Source organism: Bufo gargarizans, chromosome 5, assembly GCF_014858855.1.
Source record: "Bufo gargarizans isolate SCDJY-AF-19 chromosome 5, ASM1485885v1, whole genome shotgun sequence".
Lineage (NCBI taxonomy): Eukaryota > Metazoa > Chordata > Amphibia > Anura > Bufonidae > Bufo > Bufo gargarizans.
The window spans coordinates 314,004,323-314,027,501 of NC_058084.1; the positions used below are offsets into that span (position 1 = coordinate 314,004,323).

The following is a 23,179-nucleotide window of genomic DNA, read 5'->3' on the forward strand; positions in this document are numbered from 1 at the left end:
GACCACTTAAAAAATGGCAAAAAATCATATTTAGCATGGCTGGATTTTAACAAGGTTCAACATGCAACAAGAAGAAATGGGAGTGAGACAAAACATTTTTTGAGCATTCAATTTAATGAAAACAACAAATAAACTGAAACAGGCTGTTTTTCAGCTGATCAAAAGTTTAGGACCACACCCAAAAAAATAACTAAACCCCCCCAAAACAGAAATCCAACTTCCAAACATGAACTCAGTAATGAGTAGCTCTGCCGTTATTGTTTATCACTTCCAAAATTCATTTCGGCATGCTTGATGCAAGCGTTTCCATGAAGTGAGTGGGAACATTTCTCCAAGTAGTGAAGACAGCCACACAAAGGCCATCTACTGTCTGGCACTGTTGTCCATTTTTGTAAACTTCCCTTGCCATCCATCCCCAAAGGTTCTCAATTGGATTTAGGTCAGGGGAATACGCAGGATGGGCCAAAAGAGTGATGTTATTCTCCTGGAAGAAGTCTCTTGTCCTGCAGGCATTGTGTACTGTAGCGTTATCCTGTTGAAAAACCCGGTCGTTACCACACAGACGAGAGCCCTCAGTCATGAGGAATGCTCTCTGCAACATCTGGACATAGCCAGCAGCCATTTGATGCCCCTGCAGTTCCTGAAGCTCCATTGTTCCACTGTAAGAAAAAGCACCCCAGACCATTATGGCACCCCCTCCACTGTGGTGCGTAGAAAACATCTCAGGTGGGATCTGCTTGTCATGCCAGTAACGTTGGAAACCATCAGGACCATCAAGGTTAATTCTTTTCTCATCAGAGAATAAAACTTTCTTCCACCTTTGAATGTCCCATGTTTGGTGCTCTCTTGCAAAGTGCAAACGAGCAGTTCTGTGGCGTTCAAGGAGATGAGGTCTTTGAAGATGTTTTTTGTTTTTGAAGCCCTTTAGTCTCAGATGTCACCACCAATAAGGGCCTTAATTTGGGTCGAGGATCGTCCAGTGTCTTGACGGACAGCCAACTGGATCCTCCGGCTCAGTGCTGATGAAATTTTTTGGGGTCTTCCACTTGACTTTTTTGTTCCATAACCCTCAGGATAATTTAAGAAATTCCAAATGACTGTCTTACTGCGTCCCACCTCAGCAGCGATGGCGTGCTGTGAGAGCCCTGCTTTTTTTGCCTTTGCCATCACAACGTGTGACTACCTGACAGAAAATGACAATGAATACACATCTTTGCACAGATTTGGCCTTTTAAAGGCATGTGGTCCTAAACTTTTGATCAGCTGAAAAACAGCCTGTTTCAGTTTATTCCTTGTTTTCATTAAATTGAATGCTCAAAAAATATTTTGTCTCACTCCCATTTCTTCTTGTTGCATGTTGAAGCTCTACTTGGAACCTTGTTAAGATCCAGCCATGCTAAATATGATTTTTTGCCATTTTTCAAGTGGTCTTAAACTTTTGATCAGGACTGTATGTTATTTGATAGTTTTCGCACCTGATTTTAGTCGCGCGTGCACGATATGTAGATCGGCCTTTCCTTCTTTCCAAGCAACGGGAAGTGTATGCGCCGACCTGCATGACTGGCCATCATGTGATGCGGCGCTCAGCCTCTCCTTCTCCTGTTTATGACGGGCACGGACATTTGCCCTCGTGACTGGCCATCACGTGGTGCGGCGTTCGGCCCCTCCTATATGCCCTATATCTATAAACTATGCAGTCTCATGAACTCGGAGCGTTGCTCCTATTTGTTAGTTCAGTGCCTGCCCATTAAATTAGTCATCATGTGGGGCGGCACTTACCACAGGAACCTCTATTACATCACATGTTTCCGTGTTCCCACACACCGGTAATGAGTTACTATTAATTTGGGTATTTGGCTTTTGAATGGTGGGTTACTGTTTAACTGGCTTTCGCCATTGGGGAGAACCACGCCCCCAGAAGAAGGTGTTTTTCTGCCGAAACGCGCGTCAGGGAGTGTGGTCCTCCTGGTGATGACAGCATTATTATGGGTAAGCTACAATCACAGTATATGCATATGTGTTATCTAATGGGCGCTATTATAAAACTTTGATCAGTCTCTATCTTCTGTAGGCCAGATGTTTGCTGCACTCAGCACTTTACTACTGTCTAGTACATAGATATCTGTAGTCCTTTTATGCATGTGTCCACTTCATGTTTATTGTTATGCACATACTTTGTGTAGGTGCCATTATAGATTTTTGATCGGTTTCTGCTTTGTAGGCTGTACGTTTTTTGCACTTAGCACTTTATAAACTGTGTAGTATTCAGACCTTTGCAGGCTCTCTTCATATGTGCTTACCTTGTACTAATCAGCTTTTGCATACCCTGTTTGCCAGGAGGTATCACACATTTTGTGTGTGTTTTGTCACCTCTATGCTTTTATATTTATGTATTCAATAAAGTTTATTTTTATATACATTGCCGTTTTAGACTATTTTGTTCCGCTGTAGGTTTATCAGCCAGTAATTGGCTGAACATTCACATTTAAGAGGGAGTAGAAGCTGTCAGGTGGAACTTGAAAGTACTGGAATGGGAGTGGCAGAGGACTGATAAAGTAATTATTCTTTTATACCACTGTGAGCCTTTTAAAAAAGGTTAAAATAGCATAATACAAGGAAACAAACTCCTTCTCTCTTACTAGACTTAGTCTAGAGGAATATACGGTATTAGAGCCTTTTCAGTAGATGTATTCTTTGTTTTAGGTTATTTATGCTATTATTAATTCAATATCGCATACTCAAAAATATTAATACACTGCACACCAGTATTCCTTTTATGTACGTGAGATCCTCACTTTTGCATTAGTTCTTTTCCAACAAGTTTACATTGATCTTTGATGTCTGGAATTGTGATGTATAGTATACTTTGATATTCTATCCAATTAAAAAGGTTGTCCTTCAATAACAACTATGGGTCTGCAAAAGAGAAGCTGGTACAGCACTTGGCTATCTCCGATATCTATAGAGTTTAATGGAGTATCAGCGTATATACAAGATTTGGGAGAAATGAATAAGAAATTCACATAGCAATCATTTCTGGTAATAATCTGGAAACCGAATTACAAAAATGCCCTGAATGTGTACAGTACACTCATCTCTTATTTATAACATATAAGTGCACTTCTCATTAAGTTCAGTCAGAGTAGCTATCTTAAAGAATGATCAGATGCAGCAGACTGACATTGGGGTAGAATCTGCAGCATGCTGTGATTTTTGTGTGGAATTTTTCTACTACATGTGGAAAGCGTTTTGAAAATACTATCCACTTGTATTGTACTGTAAACTGTTGAGGATTTATGCATAGTAAATCTGCAGCCTTTGAACATGGTATTATGTTTAACCCCCTTACAGTTTTGCTGGAGCTCTGCCAGTGTTTTGGGAAAAGGACCTAAGAATTCAGTCCAAACAGAGCTCAGACAGCAGGGTGAGGGAGGAGGCCTGCTTTAAACCTTTATATCCTGGGCCCTGTAGAATATATATGGGTCTTATTTGAAAGCTGGTAATCTAAGCTTTAATAAAGACCAGAATCACAGCATCAGGAGATACAGCTTTTTTTAATCGGGTAGGGAGTGACAGCAGCTGAAAGTGAAAGTAGGTTTCAGCGGCTTTCACTCCTGACCCAATTTCTAAAGGCTATATCTCCTGATGTAGAGGGGATAACGCTGAAATTCTGAGTTGAGTTTTAAAGTTTTGTCAGCTTTCAAAGACCATGCCCACCTCTCTTGTTTCTATAGAGACCAAAATATGATCTCTGGTATCAGCCAACTTGGAGGAGGAGAAGATGGCAGTGGGAGAGCTGACAGACTGCAGTATAGGAGAGAAAAAATATCCTCTTATGGTAAAAAAATTATCACTAGAAAGGAGTCTAATATATTAACAAAGTATGAAGCAGACTTCAGATTCCTGTTTTAAAATGTTTTTAAAGTTGTAGAATCAAAGGCCAAAGTTATTCACCGAAGTCCAAGTTTTTATTCTGCAAGTACAGGTGAAACTAAAAAAAATTGAATATCGTGCAAAAGTCCATTTATTTCAGTATTGCAAATTAAAAGGAATTGCATTAATGCAGCTTAAAGTTAGAATTTTGTGAAAAGGTTCAATATTCTAGGCTCAAAGTGTCACACTCTAGTCAGCAAACTAATCCATACCCGACCCCCCCCCCCCCCCCCCCTGGCAAAGGGTACCTGAAATTGTGACTTTGGGGTTTTAGAAGCTGTAAGCCATAATCATCCAAATTATAACAAATAAAGGCTTGAAATATCTCTCTTTGTCTGTAATGAGTCTAGCTCATATGTTAGTTTCACCTTTTAAGTTGCATTACTGAAATAATTGAACTTTGCACAATATTCAAATTTTTCGAGTTTCACCTGTACACTCAACAACATTGAAATTGCAACACCAAGAAGGAAAAGAAAGTCATGGAATTATGGAAATTACATGATTGTTAGACAAGATAATGATATGCAAATTATAAAAAATGTAAACAAAATATTCAAAACATCTCGATATAGTCAGTATTGAGTATAAGAATCATGCAAAGAAATACACACTTACATGCCTTGACATGCTATCAATGTGGTTATTAATAGTTGTCTGACAAATCTTCTGCCATGCTGAATGTACTTGAGCATGCCAATCATTAAGATCCACTGCTGGCAGCTGCCTTTGCAATGGTCAACCAATGACACCCCTAGATCTCCTCAATGGGGGCCAAATCCAAAGATGCTGCAGTTCAGGGTAGCACATTTTGGCCATGCAGGCTGCTCACAGTAGCATGAGCCTGAGTCTGGGACTCTTTGGTGTAATGCTCTCACTGTTTCCACAACCAAATCAAAGTAACACTGAGCTGTTAGTGTGCCTGAAATGAGGACTAGAGGGGTATGGCTATTTTATAAATTATACATCCCACAACATAATCCTCGGAGTGGGACTAGTATGAAGATCCATAGTGAAGGCCTCTTCATTGCGTTGCCGACGTGGTCTCCAGACCAATCTCCAACTATCATTGCATCCAAGACAAAAGGGGGACTCATCGTTGAGGAGGACAGACCTCTGATGCCGTCTTGCTGTGCACCATGATAGCCATTGAAAATGTTGGCATGGGGTCAGTGGAACACTTGTTGCTGGACATCTGGCTCATAGCCCAGTGTTGTGTAAATGTCTTCTGATGGTTTGTGTAGACACTGTGCTGCCTAAGGGCTCTTTTACATGAGCAAGTTTTCCATCCTGATGCAATGCAGACTGGACACATAGCATCCGGACTGAATCCTGACCCACTCATTTCAATGGGCCTGTGTATAGGAGTGTCGTTCTTCACACATCTTTGCATTCAGAAAAAACGCAGCATGTTCTATATTGTGGCTCCATAGAAGTGAATGTGGCTTGTGTGAAAAACAGATTGCATCCGGATGCAATGTGTTTTTCACTGATGGTTGCTAGGAGAAGTACATTGTTCTTCTTCAGTTTTTCTTCACGCGCGTGAAAAATGATTGCATCTGCGTGGAAAAACTGAAACACTAAACGCAATTGCAGACAAAGCTGATTGAACTTGCGTGCAAAACCATATGTTCTTTCATGAACAGATCCTGACACAATCCATATCGCTCGTGTGAAAGAGGCCTTAGGCTTTGAATGTGATCTCTAATTTCCCTTGCAGTACAGAATGGATCACTACACACCATTTTTCTAAACAGCTGATCTGTCCATGCTGAGACTCACCTCTGGGCACCTCTTGTCACTCCAGTTTGTTATTGTTCTTGCAACCACTGGAACACGCAACAGTATACAGTGATGACATCTCTGCCTAGGTGCATAGCCATCTGCCAGAGTGATAAACCAAGGTGTCTCAGTTGTGTCCATCTGAGTTTGCGACAAGTGCTGATAACTGGCACATTCACAAACAGGAGGCATAGCACAATCATCCCACACAACTTGATCCAATTTTTGAGGTTTCATGTGGCTAAAATATTTTTTGTTTGTTTCAATTTGGCTTTTTTGCCCCCTCAGATGCCACAGATTGGAGCTAGGTGCTTGAAAAATTGATCATCTGCAGATTTTACCTATTTCCTCAATTTGCATAACCCTATGGCTTGTCCCTCTTGGTGATGCAAGTTCAACGTTGAGGAGTGTATTATAACATAATAAAATTTATATATATTTGGCATCATCGTATGGACCCACAGAATAAAGTTACCATGTTATTTATACCATATAGTGAGTGCTGTAAAAATAAATTCCACAAAATAATATTACATTTCCCGTTTTTTTAAATCTTCCCAAAAAGAATAAAAGAAGTTATTTAATGTACTATATGTACCACAAAATAGTTCCTAAAAAAACAACAACTTAGCCTGCAAAATTCAAGATCTCATATAGCTAAATTGAAGGAAAAAAATAAAATAAAACTATGACCACTGGAACAAAGGTGGAGGGGGGAATGTTACTGATCTTTAAGGAGCCTCTTTCAGCATGATCAGTCCTATTAAAACAAGCGATCTGCCTGTTAGGGCTGATCTTGCTGATAAAAATGATACCTTCATTATGACTACCTATGGCCCTGTTGCTTAGAAAAATACATTTTTATTCATACATAAATGATCTAACTGGAGCACCAAGAAGCTGGCCGGAACCCAGAGAGCACCACTTTGATACACCCTTAAGCTTTAGTCCCTCCCCTCTTCCCCTGGATTGACAGGGCTAGACATCTCATCTAGCCCAGTCTTCTTGTGACTGCTGCCCTCCAAGCGCCGAGACCTGTCATCTTATGTCTCAGCACTTGCTTAGCGTATCTCCTGCTGCACTCCAAATGGGCTGAGATCTGTCATTCCGTGTCTGTGCTGTGTCTCCCGAGTGGGGGATTTTAAAGCCAGGCATCCTCACTGCTCCGATGCCTGGCCCTAAAATCTCCCAGTCACAGAGACACAGCGCAGACACTGGGAGAGGGAGTGGCAACATGGAGAGGTGAAGCGATGCTCCAAGGGTTCAGCCCCTCGGTGCTCCGGGCACCTTGTTTACTTATAACTAATACTAAGTTCTCTGCATCGGTAATACTGATTGCAGAGAGAAAGGACTCATTTTAATCATCATAAACAAACCTACCATGCAGTATGCCTGATTAAATAGGGTTGATCAGGGTGAAAGATGCCCTTTAAATAAAATTACCCATATATCAATAGAAAAAAAGCAAAGAAACTATGTAATAAGAGTGGTCCTGGGACATTCATTGTAAGTTATAAATATTGTACCTCTATGTAATGTAATTGAAAACTAGACGTTGGTTCCGAAGACCCCGAAATGTATTCTAAAAATAAGAAAAAAAATGAAAGAGCAGCGTAAACCTAGCGAGAGTGATGGTCAAGTAGGCTGTAAGACCAAGAATTCAAGGATTTACTCCATCAGCACATCAATTGCCCAGGAGGTGGGTTCCCTGAAGTGCAGGGCTCTGGGCTTTCTGCATGGAATGCTTCTCCAAACCTTCCCCTCTGTCTATGACTCTAACAGTCTCCTATTTGGATGCTGTATCTCTCATTAACAGCACAGGGGAAGGGCTGAGGAATGTTCAGTGCAGAAAGCACAAGGCATTGCACTTGAGGGGACCACCTCCTGGTACTTGTGATTGATGCCTTGGGGATTAAAACTTGGATTTCTTGATCAGGCATCCTGTGTGATCATCACTATCGGTATGCTTATATTGCTCTCCCCAACACCTATATAGCGCTGTAAGCAAAGTGGCCAAAACTGACACTCTTTTATGAAGAACAAAAGTAGATAATAATGAATACTGATAAGCAAGTCAGAAAAAGGTTTTTTCAATGTCATCTTTTTCTCTTATAAGTTACCTCTTAGAGATTTACCTTGAGCAAAAGGGAGAAAGAAAGGGAAGAAAACCACCAAACAACAGTTCATCTTTAGCAAAGGACCAAACATATTTTAATCATTAGTGGTGATATTTTATTGTTATTTACTCTTTTTATGTAAAAAAAAAAAATAGGTTTGTTTCCGTAAATTACAAACATTGTAACAAAAGCTGCTTGGAAGCGGATTCTTTGCTGGTCTAACGTGAGTCTTCTGTGCAGGCAAGAACAATATCTATGAGGTTTAGGCTTATGGGCAGGTTAATGTAATGTTAAGTGGGTAGAATAGCTATTTACAGAACTTTTTCTTGTACTTCTGACAACATCTTTACAGCCCAATCACACAGATCTGCTGGCATCCTGTTAAAAAATATATATAAATACATTTGGTGCAATTCTAGATGCAACTTTTTAAACTACTGTATGCAATCTCCATCAAAATTAAGAGTAAATTGTGACCCAGTCGGGAAGATTTATCAAAACTGGCAACCAATCAGATCCCACCTTTTATTTCTCAAAACAGCTCTGAAAAATGAAAGGTGGAATCTGAAGGGTTGCTATGGGCAACTAAGTCAGTTTTCCTTGATACCCGTTTTGATAAATCTCCCCCATTGTGTCTAAATTGATCTAAACAATGAGGCAAATATACTAATATATACACCTAGACCTGGTCTTAAAATGCACCAAAGTTTGGCACATAATAATGCATCACATTGTAGACCTATTTATGGAGCAAATTAGCCAAAAAATAATCCAATGCGCCTACAGTGCCTGTGTGACCACTGTAGCATCTAAACAGGAGACCACTACAGCTATGACTTAAAGCAGCGGGAAGGCGCTGTGAAACAGTTCAGTGGAGAGAGCAATTTGCAGTAAAGCTCCTGGTCATTTGCAGGAACAGAATCTAGCAGAATAAAAGTTCATATTCACACTACTCCTGTTCAGTGATGGTCAGTTCGCAGTGTTCACCAGCGAACACATGCGGGCTGCCATCTTTAGTAAGGTAGACTCACCCGTCCGGCGATGGACAGGTAAGCCCTTACCTGTGCCAGAAGCCGGTCTAAAAATCAAATGCAGTCACCGGGAGCAGGCAGTTCCGAGAACAACTGCCGAAGGCCTTCATCGGGCTGTTCTCGCAACTGCCTGCTCCTGGTGACTGCATTTGATTTCAGACTGGCTCCCGGCAAAGGCACAGGTAAGGGCTTACCTGTGCATCGCCGGACGGGTGAGTCTGCCTTACTAAAGATGGCAGCCCGCATGTGTTCGCTGGCGAACACTGCGAACTGACCATCACTGCTCCTGTTAGTACTCATGTTATGATTTTCTTTTTCAAAAATGCTTTTACTGTGTAAAATGTAACAAACATAAAAAATAGACATATTAGGTATTGCTTTGTCCGTAATGACCCGCTCTATAAGAATATCACATAATCTACCCCCTCAGGTGAATGCCATAAAAACAAAACAAAAAAAACCTGTGGCAAACAGACATTTTTTGGTAACCTTGCCCCAAAAAGTGTAATATTAAAAGATCAAAAAAACATATCTACCCAAAAATGGTACCAATAAAAATGTCAACTCTTACTGCAAAAATTGAGCCCCTACAAAAGATAATATAAAAATATAAAAAGAAATTTGGCTTTCAGAATACGGAGACTCAAATCATGATATTTTTTTTCAAAAATGCCTTTTTTGTGTAAAACTGAAATACATTTAAAAAAAGTACACATATTAGGCATTTCTGTATCTGTAACGACCTGCTCTATAAAAAATATCACATGATCTACCCCCTCAGGTGAATGCCATGGGAAAAAAAAAACTGGGCCAAAACAGCCATTTTTTGGTCACCTTGCACCAAAAAAGTATAATATTTAACAATCAAAAAATCATATGTACCCAAAAATAGTAAAAAAAAAAAAAAGTCTATTCTCACAAAAAATGAGGTACTACACGATGTTCGGCAGAAAAAAAAGCAAAAAAAATATGGCTTTCAGAAAATGGAGACACAAAAACATGATTTGTTTAAAAAACGCTTTATGATGTAAAACAAAATATTGAGGTTTGTTTAGCTGTTAACACTTGTTGTGTTGCAGGAAAAATTGATTACAATGGAAAATTTCACCTCCATTTTCCTTTAATTCTTGTGGAACACTTTAAGGGTTAACAGTGTTTATAAAATCAGTTTTGAAAAACTTGAGGGTGTAGTTTCTAAAATGGGGTCATTTATAGGTTGTTTCTATCATGTAAGCCCCACAAAGTGATTTCATAACTGAACTGGTCCTTAAAAAAAAGTGGGTTTTGGAAATTTTCTTAAAAATTTGAAGAACTGCTTCTAAAATTGTAAGCCCTGTTACATCCTAAAAAAATAAAACGACATATAAAAAAAAAATGATGCAAACATAAATTAGACATATGGGAAATGTAAAGTAATAACTATTTTATGAGGCATCACTTTCTGCCTTAAAAGCAGAGAAATTCAAATGTCATCAATTGCAAATTTTTCCAACTTTTTTAGTAAATTTCATTTTTTCACACATTGACTCAAATTTATCACTAACATGAAGTACAATGCGACAGGAGAAAACAATCTCAGAATGGCTTGGATAAATAAAATCATTCCATAAAGTGACACGTCAGATTTGCAAAAATTGGCCTGGGATTTAGGCCTCATGCACATGACCGTTGTTTGGGTCCGCATCCGAGCCGCCAAAATGGACCCATTCATTTCAATGGGGCCGCAAAAGATGCGGACAGCCCTCCGTGAGCTGTCCGCATCCGTGGCTCCGCTAAAAAAAAATATAACATGTCCTATTCTTGTCCGCGTTTTGCGGACAAGAATAGGCATTTATATTGCCAGCGCCCGTTCCGTAAATTGCGGAAGGAAACACGGGCGCCTTCCGTTTTTTGTGGATCCGCGGTTTGCAGACCGCAAAAAACTGCACGGTCATGTGCATGAGGCCTTAAGGTGAAAAGTGGCTCGGTGCTGAAGGGGTTAAAGTTATAGCAGGGACGTTGTTATGTTGGAAGACCCAGCCACAACCCATCTCCAATGCTCTGACTGAGGGAAGGAGGTTGTTGTTCAAAATCTCACAATAAATGGCCCCATTCATCCTCTCCTTAATACAGTCGTCCTGTCCCCTTTGCAGAAAAGTACCCCCAAAGCATGATTTTACCACCCCCATGATTCACAGTAGGGATGGTGTTCTTGGGATGCAACTCATCCTTCTTTTTCCTCCTCCAGTGAAGTTTAGACCAAGAAGTTCTACTTTGGTCTCATCTGACCACATGGCTTTCTCCCATGCCTCCTCTGGATCATCCAGATGGTCATTGGCAAACTTCAGATGGGCCTGGACATGTGATGACTTGAGCAGGGGAACCTTCCGTGTAATGCATGATTTGAAACCATGACGGCGTAGTGTTTTACTGACAGTGACCTTTGAAACTGTGGTCCCAGCTCTCTTCATGTAATTGACCAGCTCCTCCCTTGTAGTTCTGGGCTGATTCCTCACCTTTCTTATCATCAGTGATACCCCACGAGGCGAGATCTTGCATGGAGCCCCAGTCTGAGGGAGACTGACAGTCGCCTTTAGCCTCTTCCATTTTCTAACAATTGCTCCAACAGTTGATCTATTTTCACCAAGCTGCTTGGCAATTGCCCCGTAACCCTTTCCAGCCTTGTGGAGGTCCACAATTTTGTCTCTGGTGTCTTTTGACAGCTCTTTGGTCTTGCCCATGGTAGTAGTTGGTGTCTGACTGTGGGGTGGACAGGTGTCTTTAAAGAGCTCAGACAGGTGCTACTAAGTAAGATTAATGAGTGGAGTAGAGGTGGACTTTTTAAAGGCACAGTAACAGGTCTTTGAGAGCCAGAATTCTTGCTGTTTCTCAGGTGTTCAAATACTTATGTTCAGCAGTGCAAGACAAATAAATTCTTTAAAATCAATGTGATTTTCAGAATTTTTTTTAAAATTCTGTCTCTCAGAGTGGGAATGCACCTACAATGTGGGAGAACGTGCAAAATCGCAGGGTGTTCAAATACTTCTGTTCCTCGCTGTATACCAATAGCTTCTGCCTAAAAATAGTGCACGACTATAAGGAAATACACCTCTTTCTCTCAACACTTTGAAACTGCGAAGCTAGGTGTTATATAGCGTCAGAACACATAATACATTTTTGTCACATTTTACTAAATCTCCTGCACTGTGTTAACACCACATTACTGATACAAATCTACAAACCATTCTTTTTATGGGTCCATTAAAAATCATTTAGTATCCTACTATCCTTTTTTTTAATCATGATATATATATATTTATTTAGTACCCTTAAAAACATATTCATGACCTAAAGGCATTTGTAAATAAAAAATAAAATAAAAGACATAACTGAAATATAGCTGAAGCGTGGTGTGAACAGAATCTAAACGCTACTGATTGGTTGATCTGGTTTAGGGTATGTTTACATCTCTGGCATCCAGTAGGCTGTTCCTAGAGAGAACTCTATATCCAGCATAGCCAGATAGTGCCGAATAGCGCTGGACCACACAGATGATAATAGGATCCCAACACTTTCTGCGTGCAACGTTTTTTGTGTGGCCAAAAGCCGGCATTTCCTGGGAAGAGGTCGGATTCCATTATAGTCAATGGGGTCTGGTGGTACGCAGCACTATCTGGCTATGCCGGATGTGGAGTTCTGGATGGCGCAGATGTGAATTTACCTTAACATGTATGGGTAATATTTTTAAATCGGTAATCCAAACCAAATCACAACATCTTTATTCTGGCATCGGACACGATATTATGATAATCTGCCACTGCAGAATAATGAGGAACTTTGAAAAGATTGAACTGGCTATAACCATTAAGGAGCCTTTAACAAAGAAAAAAAATATTTCAAAAGTAAGTACATTACAGTTTGCAATTTGGATCCTGCTGGGGGTCATTTTTAAAGGTTTTATTTTTTTTTATTTTTTTGAGGAAACGTCCTGGTTACTCTCACAAATATTTTTTTATGTTTTCTAAAACTGTCTGATAACCCAGAATATATTATAATTAGGCATGAGCAAACTTGGGTTTTCAAGTTCGGTGTACAAGGTTCGGGCTATAAGTTATGGTCCGTGGTAGTGGAATCTAGAATGGAATTCTTCGATAACCCGAATCTTGTACGCTGAACTGGAAAACACAAGTCCGCTCAACACTAAATATAATCTAGCAAAAATTTAAGGGGCTGGGTTGTTCAAAAGTAATTAAGCCCTTAATGACCAATGATGTACTGTGTACGTCATGAGGTGGTGTTAGTTACTTGTGTTAGTTAATATACTTGCGGTGACACTGGCATCTAAACGGGTGTCACGGACAGCTGAGCTGTTCGGGCACCCGGCAGGGAACCATTCAGTGTGGTGCCTGCCTTTGGATCACTTTAAATGGTCAGTCAGATTTGACTGACCAATCACAGCATTGAGCAGCAGGCTCAAATCCTACAGCGCAGCTCCGATCTTCTCAGTGAGTGTTGAGATCAGGGCTGCGCTGTTAGGAAGTCCATGTAGCCCCGATCCCCCTCAAGTCAGGATGGCTCTTCCAAGCATCTCTGTTCCAGCGCTGACCGTCTGGTCCCTGTTGTTTTCAGTCCCCTGTGAACTGGAAGTATGACGTCCTGTCCTTTGTCCTGTGCAATAATGCAGTCATTCACTTGTCCCCAAGTGACACATGACTACCGAGGACAGTGAATTGTGATGACGAACGGAGCATCACACTTCTGGTCCACAGGGGACCAGAAGAAAAGTTAGGGGTCGAACAACTCCTTTATGTGGGAAGAAAATCACCAGCAGAATACGAGAAATTGCTTCTTATGGAGAAGCTGCTACTGCTGATTTGAAGTGGAGACATGTAGCGTTGCATCCTATTCTCAAAAGCAGCAAGATATTTTTCTAGTTCGATTTTAAGAAGAGAAAAATAATTCCCCACTGGGTCCGCTTATTATCCTGCCACATGCATGAGTGGTGGAACATTATGGTGACGTCTGTGTTCTTGATGTTTAACCGGTATGTGGTTATAGCAGGAGGTGTCACCTGTTTTTATATGGTACATGTGTCTCAAGCTTATGTTGTAGATTTAAACATTATTCACACATAACTCACTGTATAGCGTTCACACAGGCACAGAGCTCTTCAGAGGGAGGCTTGTACTTATACTGAAAGGGCGATCCATCACGGTGGGCCTGTGAAAAAGGAATTCAATCATTACCCACCGTATCTTTGCTAATATTACGATATAACTTTTTTTTTTTTTTTTTTTTTTTAGCTCCGTAAGGTGGTGGCTCTTTATTACTTATATATTTATGAAAGCAAAAGTTCCCTTTTCAGGTTTCAATGTATAACTAATCGCAGTGAGCTTAATTCAGGTTTTTGCCATTGAAATGCTGTTAGAATGTCAAAGTGCTAAAACTGAGCAGGAGTGAGGAAGTCAAATTCCCTGTGGCTGCTTTTTCTGGTACTTTCATCAGAATCGGTTTGGCTAATAGGTATATTTTAGAAACCTGCTGTAAATAAGGTGAAAATTTCACTCTGGTTACTATTTTAGATAGATTGACAGCGGGATGTCCACTAGGGATGATGGTTGGTACCTTGGAACCAAACCCGAGTTTGGGAAATGTTTTTTTACAGTACAAATTAACTTATGAAGTTATTACGCAAAGTCTTGTGAGACTTTGCAAAGCAATACCTTCGGCTCATCGGAGCCAATACATTCTAATACTTTAAGGAGCTCCTGCGTACAGTATTAGAACAAAGTTTTATGCGAATCGACTTCAGGTGTTTTGCTCATCCCTAATGTCCATACGTTCAGGTTTTTTGAGGTAGTGTTTTAGGTCAAAACCAGTTGCATCTTCATACTTGCTCTCCATTCATGAGGTATACCTTATTTTGGCTTCAAGAAACCTTAACGTGTGGCCATACAAGAGTTTTCAAGGGGTTTTATTATATTGCTCACTTATATAGCGCTGACATATTCTGCGGCACTTTACAGACATTATCATCATTTGATGGCCCCCATGGAGTTCACAATCTAAGGTCCCTATCAGTATGTCTTTGGAGTGTGGGAGGAAACCAGAGTACCCGGAGGAAACCCATGCAAATTTGAACCTAAGACCCCAGTGCTGTAAGGCTGCAGTGCTAACCACTGAGCCACCGTACGGCCCCCGCTGTTCACAATACAAACTTATCACCTATCCACACGATGTATCTGTAAAAGCCCTGGAGGTCCATGCTGATAAATATGTATTTGCAAATCCTGCTATAAGGCATGACGTTTCTGTGAACTGAAAGCCAGTACATGAAAGATTCATTATTAACATTAGAAACCCTTTGATGACCTGGTTAGAAAACAGCAATGTAGATCATTCAAGATAAAAATTACCGAATACAAGAAATGTCTACTGGGAGAGACAGACCTGCTTAGACTAGATTTAAAGAAGGCAGTCATCCAAGTAAAATAAAAATAAAAAAAAGTGCTACCCAGTCCTGGATGCAGACACACAAGGTCCCAAAGGCTTGTATATGACTTAAAGGGAACCTGTCACCAGGATTTTGTGTATATAGCTGAGGACATGGGTTGCTAGATGGCCGCTAGCACATCCGCAATACCCAGTCCCCATAGCTCTGTGTGCTTTTATTGTGTAAAAAAAACGATTTGATACATATGCAAATTAACCTGAGATGAGTCCTGTCCCTGACTCATCTCACATACAGGACTCATCTCAGGTTAATTTGCATATGTATCAAATCGGTTTTATTACACAATAAAAGCACACAGAGCTATGGGGACTGGGTATTGCAGATGTGCTAGCGGCCATCTAGCAACCCATGTCCTCAGCTCTATACACAAAATCCCGGTGACAGGTTCCCTTTAACACTTTCTTAAAAGGAGTTGTCTCATCTTAGACATTGGTGACATATCAATGTCAGCTAACTGCGGGTCCCATTTCTGGGACCCACAGCTACCTCCGAAAGTGAAGTAGAGCGCACTGCCACACTTGCACGAGTGCTATCCATTATTCTATGGGAGTTCCGAAAATAGTCGCGCAAGCTTCGAAGTCCCATAGAATTTAATGGAGAGTGCACCGTGCAAGTGTGGCCATTGCTCCATTTACTTCAAGTACCGCATCAGTCACTAAAACCATTGTAAGTCAATGGGTGCTGTATCCGGTTATTTTATGTCCAAAAAACCTGGATCCATCATTATTGACTTGCATGGTTTTTGGTGCCGGCTCAAGTATATTCAGTTTCTCATGCTGCACACAAAAACGCTGCTTGCAGCAGTTTTATGTCCAGCATGGGAACACAACAAACTGGAACGGAATGCATTTTGGTGAACTACGTTACAGTTTGCCCAGTTTTTTGCCCATTGACCATGAATGGGGAAAAAACTCAAGAGTTTTCCTCCGGTTTTGAGATCCTCTGCCGGATCTCAAAACCGGAAGGGAAAATGCAGATGTGAAAGTAGCCTAAGATGAGACAACCCCTTTAAGTCTCAACCTATAAATGCATTTTTGAGGTGCACCATACCCTTCTGTTGAAACCCAGAAAACATGTTTATAGTATGAAAGGTTCTTCTGATTGCATACAAACAATATACAATGCATCACTTTGTCAGATCGTGCCATATGGTATACAGACTTTTGAAGGGGTATTTCCATCTGAGACAATGGGGGCATATTGCTAGGATATGCCCCCACTGTCTAATAGGTGCGGGTCCCACCTCCGGGACCCGCACAGACACAGAGAACAGAGCGGGGAAGGAGGTGGCAGGAGGACCACGGGTTTTCCGGGGTCCGGCCACCACCAAGCGCTGCTCCCCCTTAGTAGTAAATGGGAGCGCACTGCACTAGCGATATGCCACCATTGTCTGAGATGGGAAAACCCCTTTAAGGTATCTTAAAGGCTAAGCTTTATGGGCAATATTTGAAAATGCCTGTCAAGATATTAATTAAGATAATACTAATTAAAGGGATTATACTTGTAGCTGCGGACACATCTTGTACCTACCTCATGTAATGCATGATATTTGTTACAAAAAAGTTATCCGATGCCAGACAAACTCATTTATTTCACATCTGGCCATCTTATACAATATACAGTTCCTTTGGAATTACCTCTGTGTTAATGATTTCTCCAAGAGCTAATTGGCAAAAGGTGTTTGAGTTAAGAAGATGAAATTGGAAGTGTGGGTTTCATAGGTGTTTTTTTAGGGCCTTGGGAGGCAACTGATTCCCTTTAGCAGAACACCCACTCCTAGGGAGAGGATCAACAGTGCTGACTTTTCTCCAAAAAACTAAAACAAACTAGTAACAAATTCCCTTTTAGTATCACATAGCAATAATCACAATGATCAGCTCTATTCCTCACCAGTTTAGTGGTTCCTACTTCCACGGTGTCTACTATGATCTTTTCTTTGGCCTGCAAAGGCAGAGACTGTCCATGCCTTTCCTTAGCGGGTGCTTCCTGTATGCAGACTTTACTTGTCTTAAGCCCCTTTGCAGTTAACTGATCATTTGCAGAGTCTTTAGTTGCGAGGATGTTTGTATTGCACACAAACTGTAAGATAGGTTTATGTCTTTTTATTCTCTTGTTGCTGGATTTATGATTTTTTTGGACACCTGAAACAGGCACTGCTGCTTCTCTTTTCTCTATATGCTTACTTATTGCAGTCTGACCACCATTATCAGACACTTTGTCAATTTCTCCAGCAGAAGGCAAAGTAGTAGTCAAACAATCTGGCCTGTCTACATACTCCGGCTCCTGCTGCTCCAGGTCTGAAAGAGTGCTCTCCAGATCCTCCAAAGTTTGCTTCCTCTTTGAGGCTTTCCTTGTTCTCGGAGAAGAGAATTTCTCTCTATCGATGTCATCACTTTTACTTTCAGGGTTGCTTTTCATTTCTGATGTATAAGACTTCATTGGACTTACATGAACTGTACTTTCCACTGACAAACGTCTCTGTGGTAAGTCTTTTACTGAGTCTTGAGTAAGATGTGTCAGACTGACAGAGGCAATACTGGTATTTAAGTTTCCTTGTCTGCAGTGAGGGTTAGGCTCACTACTGGCATGGGTAGGCTGGGTTTTACTTGTACTAGGCTGTTGTGGGTTGGAAACATGTCCTGTAAACAGCAAAGGGAAAATCTCTATCTTGTCATTACAAGAGTCATCCATAGATATATCTGCAACACTTGTGAATATATCAGGAGTGCTACTGTCTTGATCCGAGTCAACCTCACTCTCTCTTCTCTTTTGGGCACCAGAATGTGAGCACTTTGGCTGGGAATCTATAATGCAAGAACAGAAATGAAAACAACAATTAAATAGGTGCATAATAACCCAGTATATACAATGTAGATTGAAGAACAGATAGCATATTGTTTTTACGTTGTATATTTTAGTTAAACTACCTATAGATCTGTATTAAAAGAGTTGCATGAGACTTACACGAAGAAATTGTGGGGGCATTACATATTGTATGCATCTCTGGGGCTATATGTGAATATTTTCTATACAAGTGAGGGGTTAATACGAGCTAATTGCAATGCATCCTACTTAACTATATTCTGTGGGTCATCATGAATTCATACCGTTTTTGCTATGTTCTACCATTTTCTTTTCCAAAATATTTTTCACCCTACATAGATTTCAGCGGAGGAAAATAATATATATTTTTTTTTTTCATCAGACCTCAGATCAGACCCCCAATGTTAATCAGACCTCTGCTCAGACTACAGATAAGACCAATGTTAATTACACCCCCACTCAGACAAAAAAAATGCCGCCACCATTCCTGAGATACAATGTGACCTCAATGTTGCACAGTGCAAGGTCACAGAGCGTGCCTACGTCCTCACTCTCTGCACACATCTCAGCACAGCCGAGCCATGAGGAGGAAAGGACTGCCTGTAGAGTTCAGAGACAGGAAATTTGTGGAGGCACATGTCTGAAGAAGGGTACAAAAAAATTCTGCTGCACTGAAAGTTGCCAAGAGCACAGTGGCCTACAACATTCTTAAATGGAAGTAGTTTAAAACAAACAGGACTCTTCCTAGAGCTGGCAACTCCACCAAACTAAGTAATCACTCTGGCTGAGCTCCAAAGAGCCTGTGTGCAAATGGTAGAAACTGCCAGATCAATCATCACTGCAGCACTACACCAATCTAGGGTTTATGGCAGAGTGGCCAGAAAGAAGCCTCTCCCCACAGTAAAAGACAGATGAAAGCCCACCTGGAGTTTGCAAAGAAGTACCTAAAGGACTATCACACTGCGAGAAACAAGATTCTCTGGTCTAATGAAACCAAGATTGAACTTTTTGGACTAATCGTCATGTCTGGAGGAAAACAGGCACTGCTCATTCAGTGCCCAATACAATCCCTACAATGAAGCATGGTGGTGGCGGCAACATCATGCTGTAGGGGCGTCTTTCAGTGGTTGGGACAGAGAGACTGGTCAGGGTGTAGGGAAAACTGAATGGAGCAAAGTACAGACATATTCTTTTTTTATTTTAGCACAAGGCATACTGATAGGTAACTTACATTGTGAGCTCCACAGGAGACAGCAAGCAATGATAATGTCTGTAAAGCACTGCGGAATATGTCAGCGCTATATAAGTGAGTAAAATCTGTGGATGACACTGTTAAGGGAGCGGAGTGCTGTGGAGGTCACAGTTAAAGGGGCAGATAGGGTGGCCATTTAGGCCACCCTAAAAAAACGGACTTAAAAACCCGCCCCCAGGTCCCGCTAAGCCATGCCCCTGATCCGGTTAGGCCACGCCCCCTCCCACTCCACAGTCGACAGAGATTGGAAAAATGAAGATAAAAATCAACTTCTGTCAGCTGCAGGGGTGGGAGGGAGGGGGACTTTCTCCCTGCAGCTCACACTTAGACAGCACAGTGCTGTCCCTGTGTCTGTCCAGGCCCTGCACCGGACAGGGAGTCTGAAAGCCGGACTGTCTGGCCTAAAATCGGACCTCTGACCACCCTAGGAGCAGGCTGCTGTTGAGGTCACAGTTAAGGGGATGGTCGGCTATGGAGGTCAGTGTGAAGGGGCAGATTGCTGTAGAGGCTACTGTTAAGGGGACGGGGTATTGTGGAAATCACTGTTAAGGAGGTGGGGTACTGTGGATGTCACTAATAAAGGGACGGCCGCTGTGGAGGTCACTGATAAGGGGCGGGATGCTGTGGAGGTCACTGTTAAAGGGGTGGGCACTGTGGAGGTTTCTGTTAAGGCGACAGGGAACTGTGGAGGTCACAGTTAAGGGGACAGTCCGTTATGGAGGTCAGTGTTAAGGGGCGGGTGCTGTAGAGGTCACTGTTAAGGGGGCGGGGTGTTGTGGAGGTCAAATTTTAAGGTAACAGAGCTCTGTTGAGGTCACTGATAAGGGGGCGGGTTATTGTGGAAATGACTGTTAACGAGACGGGGTACTGTGGAGGTTACTAATAAAGGGGCGGCCGCTGTGGTGGTCACTGTTAAAGGGGAGGGCGGTGTGGATGTTACTGTTAAGGGGGCAGGCCGCTGTGGAGGTAACTGTTAAAGGGGCGGGGCACTGTAGATGTCACTGTTATAGTGGATACTGTCGATATCTTTTAACGACACACGCAAACATTAAATGAAAAAGATAAAATATACTCGTGCGAAGCAGAGTCCTTCTGCTAGTAAATAAATTTAAAAAAGGCTGCGACATAACAAAATGTGATAAAAGTGAAAGGATCTGACGACTTTCCGAATACACTGTATGTAACAATCAGAGACTATATATGCTGTCTATAATTGATATGGAAGGAGATAACAAGAAGGGTTTATGTCTAAACGCATATAGGGACAGGGGGAAGGTCTGTGTCTCTCCTCCAAAGGCTGAAGTGAGAACTGCAAGTACAGTATACACATCTTTCACTTCAAAATGCCCTAATTCAGGCTACAGTACGACTAGAGCTGTTTTCTTGGTCTTGTTTTAAAGCCAAGGTATTTGAAAACAAGACAAAGATTGCGGCTGTAGTTCTATACTAGCTTGAGCAATAGCCCTCTGAAGAGTCCCCTTCCTACCTGCAGCCACACAGCCCAAAACAGTATTGCCCTTTTCTGCTTGACCAAACCCTGCTCAGGATGATGTTTGTGTGTGTGTGTGTGTGTGTGTGTGTGTGTGTGTGTGGGGGGGGGGGGGGGGGGGGGATGGGGTTTATAAGGCCCTGCCAGTCCTACAGATTCGATCCTCATGGGGCTTGCAGCAGTGATGTGTCGCACATCATCCCCGTGACCGATGCAGCCAATCCCTGCCCTCAGCAGTCACGTGCCATTCATGCACATGTGACCATTGAGGCGAATGTTTGGGTACTGCGGTCATGGAAACTATAAATGTGACATTGCTACTGGTTCAGTGGGGTTTGGAGCAGCAGCGTGGGACAGGCAGGACATTTTAAAGAGGACCTGATACCATTCCAGACATGGCTGTTTTAGTAAATAATTGCAATCCACAGGAAATAATTTTGGAACATCTTTTCCGTTGTGCTGTTCCTCTGTTATTTATAATAAAAGTTTTTAAATAAATTGACAGCTGGTCATGACCAGATGGGGGGGGGGGGGGTGTACCTGCACAGTATGTCCAGTGACAGACTGTGTAGGGACACAACCACCACAAGGAATACACACAGTTCACAATTTATTCAGAATTGTTATTTCATGGGTAATGCAAGAAGAGGTGACAGGCCCTCTTTAAGGCAAGTAAGGTTCTTCTCTTCATTTTGCAAAAACCCCTGATCCATGCCAAATTTTAACAAACCTTGGAGAACCCCTTTATTGTTTACACAGGCACATTTGCTTGTTTATACAATTATTGCAATTATTGTTCACATAACATAAAAAACAGGTATTTGCAGCTCACTTGTCAGCTGTTATGTTCAGCGGGTGCAAACCTGCTGTCCCACGAGATCAACTCCTTTAGAGGGCGAGCTCTAAGTACAACCCTCGTTCTTCACACTACCTCTGATGGTGAGGATAGACTTTCCCAAGGGGTGTACCAGGTGCTACCTCTGAGGGGGGTTGGGACATAATGGTGTGGACCCACTGGACTGACCTCTAGGTGGTACGGTACACCCAGAGGGTGCTGGGAAGGCAGAGGCTGATCATACTGAAGCATAGTCAGGGCAAAGCAATGAGGCAAAGTCTGTTTAATCAAGAAGCAGGATCCGGTACACAGTAAAGCAGAATCACGCTAAACACCTTCACACAGGGCTAGACAAGCTCTTGTAGAAGGAGGCGGCTTTAAATACGTCCCGCAGACCAGCCATAGGATGGAAAGATAGAAGGCGTATGCATGCTGCCTCAGATAAGGAGGAGAGACACGCCCGCACACACCCTATATGTACACAACCAACTCTGAGCCGAAGCACAAGCTCAACTCAGAGCCAGGAGGGGAATGCCGGCGGCAGGAATGCAGACCGCAGCTAAGAACCCCGCTGCACGCAGTAGTAGGGAAAAGTGAGGAAGCCCGGCGCCAGTGAATAAATGTAGGGACATAATCGCAGGCACGGGGTACCAGGTTAACATCAGCATAGTTGTTGCCAAAACAACCATATGACGTATCACGCACAGAGCCTATTCTAATTAATAGACCCTGTGGAACATACTCACTGGGTGTTATATGGTTGTCCCACAACTGTACTGTTCAACATCCAATAATGTATCAATGCCCAATGTCAAATAAGATGCTTATTAGAGGGTCACTTTAATCCTTTCCGGACCTCCGCCATACATGTACGTTGGAAGTCCAGTCTTTAAAAAGTACAACTTGTTCCGCAAAAATCAAACCATCATACGGCTATGTGAACGGAAAAATAAAAAAAATTATAGCTCTATGAAGGCAGGGAGTAAAAAAAACTAAAACGCAAAAATGGAAAATCACAAGGTCCTGAAGGGGTTAAAGCAAACATGTCAGGTGACTTCTGCTGCCTTATCTGAGAGCAGGATATCCTGTAACGGAGAGAAAATGAGCTCTGTGATATATAGAGATTTATCAGATTTAGAGCAGGATTTCTAAGTAAAAATCGGAATAAATCCTGACAGGACTCCTGGGAGAGCCAGTGAGAGTCCTGATTACTCCACCTACACCGGATGATTGACAGCTCTCCCTGGATTACTGTGGAAATAGAAGGCTCTGTTAATCACTGTGTGTGTAGGCGGGGATTCAGGACTCTCATTGTCCCTACAAGGAGTCCTGTCAGGAGTTATTCAGCTTTTTACTCAGAAATCCTACTTTTCTGGAGTAAGAAACTTGCAAACCTTGCACTGGCGACTTTTTAAACACCAGTT

At 41.9% G+C, this 23,179-nt stretch overlaps 1 protein-coding gene across 2 annotated transcripts in view; it reads right to left on the reverse strand.

Moving 5' to 3' along the window:
• Positions 1–7,903: 7,903 nt before the first annotated feature.
• Positions 7,904–23,179, reverse strand: part of ACD (ACD shelterin complex subunit and telomerase recruitment factor) — a 72,228-nt gene continuing 56,952 nt past the window's right edge. For both annotated transcript variants that reach the window (XM_044293735.1, XM_044293736.1), the window contains 3 exons: positions 17,247–18,160; positions 13,983–14,062; positions 7,904–8,210 (listed from right to left, as the gene is read on the reverse strand). In XM_044293735.1, coding sequence (XP_044149670.1) covers positions 8,144–8,210; positions 13,983–14,062; positions 17,247–18,160 — 1,061 coding nt within the window. In that variant the 3' untranslated portion in view covers positions 7,904–8,143. The remainder of the gene's footprint in view (positions 8,211–13,982; positions 14,063–17,246; positions 18,161–23,179) is intronic.